The sequence below is a fragment of the Wolffia australiana genome, chromosome 16, assembly GCF_029677425.1.
Source record: "Wolffia australiana isolate 7733 chromosome 16, ASM2967742v1".
NCBI classification, from domain to species: domain Eukaryota; kingdom Viridiplantae; phylum Streptophyta; class Magnoliopsida; order Alismatales; family Araceae; genus Wolffia; species Wolffia australiana.
This window is the reverse complement of record NC_135850.1, coordinates 7,689,869-7,695,177: the sequence shown is the minus strand read 5'-3', so window position 1 is coordinate 7,695,177 and position 5,309 is coordinate 7,689,869. Positions and strand designations below refer to the sequence as shown.

The window sequence follows — 5,309 nt, the reverse complement described above, 5'->3', positions numbered from 1 at the left end:
GAATGATACAACGGCTTACGGCAGCCGAGGGGCACGACGTGGCGAGGCGGCACGGGGTGCGGCGACGAGGTGGCGCGGGGCGCGACGCGCGGCGAGGCGGCGCGCGCGCGGCGTAGGCGGCGCAGGAGCGGCGGCGCAGGCGGCGCGGGCGTGGCGGGGTGCGACGGCGAGGCGGTGCGGCGAGGCAGCGAGGCGGCGGCCCCGTGGCGGGCGGCTGCGCTGGGCGGCGGGGCTGTCCCATGCGGCGGGTGTCCGCCCCGTGCGGCGGCGGCGGCCGCGTGCGAGGGTGGCGCCCTGTGCGAGGGCATCTGCCCGCGCGGCGGCGGCGGCCACGCAAGGGCGGCTGCCCGACGGCAAGCAGCGCCCCGCAGCGCCCGCAAGGTGGGGCGGCCTGCGTCGCGCGACGGGCTGCGACCGGAATCCCTGCGGGGCGGCCTGCGACGGCAGAGGCTGCGCCGGCGGCGGCTGCGGCAGCCTAGGGTTTCGTCGGGTGAAACCGACAGAACAGGAGGGGGGGGTGGAACGGGACGGGCGGCCAAGTCGGCCCCGTTCCGTTCCGCCCAACTCTCTCTCACCCTCTTTCTCTCTTCTTCTCACACGAAAACGGGACGGGATCTCTTCCAAAAATTCAACAAAGACTTGCTCTTTCTCTTATCCTAGGGGCCCTATATATAGGCCCCTTGGGTTACAAAGGAAAAACCCTATGTGAAAACAGGAAATTTTAACCTAGACTTAGAAAAACAAAAAAATAACTAGATAACTTGAGGGCTACGCCATCACCAAGTGGTGCTCTTTCTCCAGGAATCTTGATAACCCTTGAACTCTCTCTCCCACACTATTGTAGAAAAAGAATGGATCAAAAAAATCTGATGCACTGGGCCTCAAACAACGAGCTGGGAGAAGAAATCCAAGATGTGATACAAAGAGAGGGGAGAGGCCTTAACTCTTCCAGTCATTGGATTTAATTCCAAGAATTGGAGGGCTAGGGTTTCTTGATTTCCAGCCTGGACCCACGTGCCATCCTTCTTAGACTTGAAAATAGATATTTTAAATTCAAATTATGGGTTAGTTCCACAATTATTGCCTTTAGCTGACCCGGTCTTTAAGGAGTTTTGAATGGGTTTCTAGAATGGGTTTCTTGTGTATTGGGCCTCCTATTAATATTTATTGGATTTCTACTTTCCTCCCATTTATATCTTAAATTCACCATTGTATTTACCTAAGTCCTATTTATCAAATAAAACTACAAGAAGATGTGAGACATACACTTGACTCTAAAGAGTCAAGTGGGGTTAGTCTAAAAAAACAATGAAATATATGAAAATAGAGCTTAGGAAAATAAATCATTAATTTCTCATTTTATCCTTAAATCGTGAATAATGCTAGTGCAAACCTAAAAATATATGTTAAAAAATAATATAAAAGCATAATTTTATTGACTTCTCGTGCATCTACTTAGTTCTTGCTTATATTTATATATTCTTTTTTATTAAATGACCCTCTTCTTGATGGTAATTATCCCCCTTCTTCCCCCAACTATTGCACCACACTAGCGGGATCCCAGTCGGAGATGCAAGAGGATAAAAGTTTTAATCCATGGTGCATGGGCACATGTATGGCGTAGTAAATTACGGACGCCATCTTTTAATCCCCGTCTGGAATGATATGCCTGGCAGAATATGTTTTCCGATGCAAACGATTCATGATAAAGAGCCAAACAAATCTTAATATCACTCTTATTGTTCCCATAACAATGTAACAGTGTTTTACGGATGACAAACTCAGAGCATTGGGAAAGGGATTTATTAACTTGAGTAGCAATTATTACAATACGAAAGCATGTGGAAGTAATTATCAGATTTCCTTCAAACTCCCCTACGCATTTTTCGGCTTGGTGTGCGGTGAGCGGAGTTCTCGGAGAGCCCTTTCATCAGATAAAACTCTTGCGACCCTACAAAGAATTCATTATATCCAGAAAAAGAGATGGTTACTCAAGGTAATATCAGCAAGAAGTTTATAAAAGGTGGATTTTCTTCACCAGATTACCTCCGTAGAGCTTCTTCATTGGTAATTTCCTGATTCGAGATGGGTTCACAAATACCCGTCCGGAGATTCACCCTAGACACCGGTTTTTTTAATAGTTTCTCTCCAATTTTGACTAGATTCTCAAGATTCTCCTTGGTGGCGATGTCCACGGAAGAAGCCTCCCCGCTCAACGTATCGTCCTGCCCATGCAAAAGTATTGGCAGTAAGGCTGGAACTGCATTTCGGTAAGTAATCGAATCCTTCACATAATCTGCAGTACCGTTCCGTTTCCGTCCGAGGCTCTGGACTTAACGGATGGTTGAGCGTTTGTTCCTGGAGGATTTGGTTAAGGGAGAGTAGGAAGAAGGAATACCGCAATTCTTAGGTAGTTGCTCTCCGAGTGAAGGGCTTGAAATACGACAGCAATATTGATGTCAACCATGTCAGAGCTGGACTGCATGAACACGTCAACCAAGGGAGTGGAGCCTGAGCTGAGAAGCCATCCGAAGACTCCCCAGTGTTTTGCCATCTCTGCGTTGTACTTACTCTCCGCCCCGGGAGAACCTGTGCCAAGAGAGAGTACCACAAAGCGACCGTAGTCCATTGGCTTGATAGGGAAGAAATCAGGATTCCCTGTGAAGATTTCCTTTGTCACCTCTCCCATTGCAAGCAATGCCTGAAAGGGAGCGAGAAGAAGATAATAATAAAGAAGCGGAGAGAAGTAGAAAAAGAGGATGAAAGGAATAATAACAACAAAAACAGCAGCAATAATAATAAGAAAACGAAGTGGAACAATAAGAACAGAGGAACAAAAATATAAAGTGAAGAATCGTCGTATAGGAATAATAATAAGAAGAAGAGGAAGAGGAGGAAGAGGAAGACACGACGACGAAGAGGAGGAGGAGGAGGAGGAGGAGAAGAAGAAGAAGAAGAAGAAGAAGAAGGAGGAGGAGGAGGAGGAGAAGAAGAAGAAGAAGAAGAAGAAGAAGAAGAAGAAGAAGAAGAAGAAGAAGAAGAAGAAGAAGAAGAAGAAGAAGAAGAAGAAGAAGAAGAAGAAGAAGAAGAAGAAGAAGAAGAAGAAGACAACAGGAGCAAACAACAACAACAACAATCAACAGGGCGTTCATACGTAGAATTTCTTGATGATTATCTGACGTACCGGGTTGTTTGCGGCTACTCCCCCGTCAATAAGATGGAAATCCCTGACTGAACCTTGTTTATCCTGCGTTTGGAATTGATGGGCAGGAAGATAGGTCGGAGCTGCTGATGTTGCTATGCAAATGTCGGAGAAGAGGGCATCAAGACTCTCGTTATTCTTCAGCTGTCAGAATAACGCCATTTCACCGCTTTTCAGGTTATAACCAGAGTGAGGATATATGAACTGATTTACGTAAAGTGGAAGATAATACTAAACCATAATAATAATACTAAACCATACCTCGTAACTAGAGAAGATGGTGGGCTGGAGATGTCTTATGTCGAAAGTCGGTATGACTACATTAGTTATAGCCTGGCGCAGCCGAGTGTTGCCCAACTTTTCTCTAATAATCTGGTGCAAATACTTGCCGCTGTACCTTGGACCCATAAAGGCTCGAAATATATTTATAATTCGACCCCATATTCCTCTACAATCAACCATGATTGTAATGGTTTTCAGGTGACGATTGCTCTTTCTGGTGGCCAAAGGAATCAGCGAAATGACGGTTACCTGCTCTGGGGGAAGATTTTTGGGCAGTGCTCAAGATAGAAGTCTCGTATTTCCTTGGCTGAAAATAAAGGGCGATTATCTTCATCCGGAGCAGTCAACATTGCAGTGATCAAACCTCCCGTGCTTGTTCCAGCAATTACATCGAAGTAGTCCGCCAGTCTTGCATCCTCACCGTCCAGCTTCTGATATCGTTTTATCAAAACAGCAAAATATTAGAGCACAAGCAATTATTTCTCAGAGGATAGAACATAGGTTTCATAAACATTACAGCCAAGCAAGAAAGATACAGACATTAATAACCCCAACACTAATAAATGAGTTGTGCAGAAGCTTCAAAATAGGACTTCAATAAAATAATAAATCATTAGGACATTAACAGTACCCGCATAAATAGTTCAACAAAATATAGAATAAACATTAAAAAAGAAATGGCACACGCATAAATTTGGACTAGTCAATGTCAAAGTCAAAGTAGAAAAGTCATGTTCATGGTTATGTTCAATATCAACAGAATCAGCTTTACAATCACTAGTAACGTACGCCCTTTCGCCTTCTTCCCTTCTTTCCCCTTTTCTCTATCTCGCTCTTTGGATCTTTCTCCCTCCATAGCTGTCTTTCATCATAGATTAAAAGAAGAAACATTCAATAGATGTAGACGTTGTGATGGGTTTTTATATACTGCCTTAAAAGAAGAGCTCCTCTTCATCAAGTGTGAGCCAACAAACAGTTAAATATGTCCCAAGAAGAAACACATGTGATACAGACCTCTCTGGCGAATAGGGTTTTATATTGTTTTTAGAAGTTTTACTAAAAATTACGAATAAATATTTAATCACTTACTTCCCTATTAAGTCCAGTCTGATCTGTAAAAAATAAGGAGTTCAATAAAAATTAAAATTCACAAAAATCAGAACCCATCCCGAAGAAAAAGGAGACAAATCGGATTGGTAAATCATCGAATTATTTTAAAAGTATCTAAAAGTTGGTTGTTCCTTGATCGACGATGTTCATACCTGAAGCTCGGCCTCCAAAAAGCTGAGAATAACAGCTGGGATGAGCCCCCTGATCCCCCCTCCATCGATGCTTAACACAGTTATGGAGTTCCCATACGTAGGGGCCTGTATTTTGTTGAATGACTTACTCACTTGCATAATTCCTGCTCCTCTAGACTTATTAAAGGGTATGTTCAATGCAGTTCCCCAGAACTGGCTGTAATCTTTATAGACCACTCGATGTTGAAATAGACCGTATTTATATACAAACAGGGCTAACAACAAGTCGAAGAAGACTCAAATAGCCGCCACTTGTAACCTCTAAGCACCGTTTTCAGACAGTCTTCTAGACTGTTGGGTGAGAAAACCTGCAGATGCGCGATGACGAATCACCCACTTTGAATGTTCTTACAGAAGGATTCTAAAATTGACTTTTCCAATGTGGGAACGCTCCTTATTGGTTTTCCTTAAATGCCTATTGTTGAATTATATCTCTTTTTATGGTAGGAAACGTGTTTCCTCAACACCCTTGAATGTATCTCAAAATATCTCTCGATTGTCCGGCGATTTTAAGCTCGAAAGAA

General features: G+C 44.1%; 1 protein-coding gene across 1 annotated transcript; it reads right to left on the bottom strand.

The window, feature by feature from the left end:
- Positions 1–1,760: 1,760 nt before the first annotated feature.
- LOC144713684 (patatin-like protein 2) lies at positions 1,761–5,023 on the bottom strand. Its single transcript, XM_078588351.1, has 7 exons — positions 4,747–5,023; positions 3,734–3,915; positions 3,464–3,650; positions 3,185–3,346; positions 2,399–2,701; positions 2,047–2,225; positions 1,761–1,951 (listed from the first exon to the last, which is right to left on the bottom strand). Exons 1-7 carry the CDS (start codon positions 4,882–4,884, stop codon positions 1,876–1,878), a joined length of 1,227 nt encoding a protein of 408 aa, XP_078444477.1. The 5' UTR covers positions 4,885–5,023; the 3' UTR covers positions 1,761–1,875.
- Between the last annotated feature and the right edge of the window lie 286 nt (positions 5,024–5,309).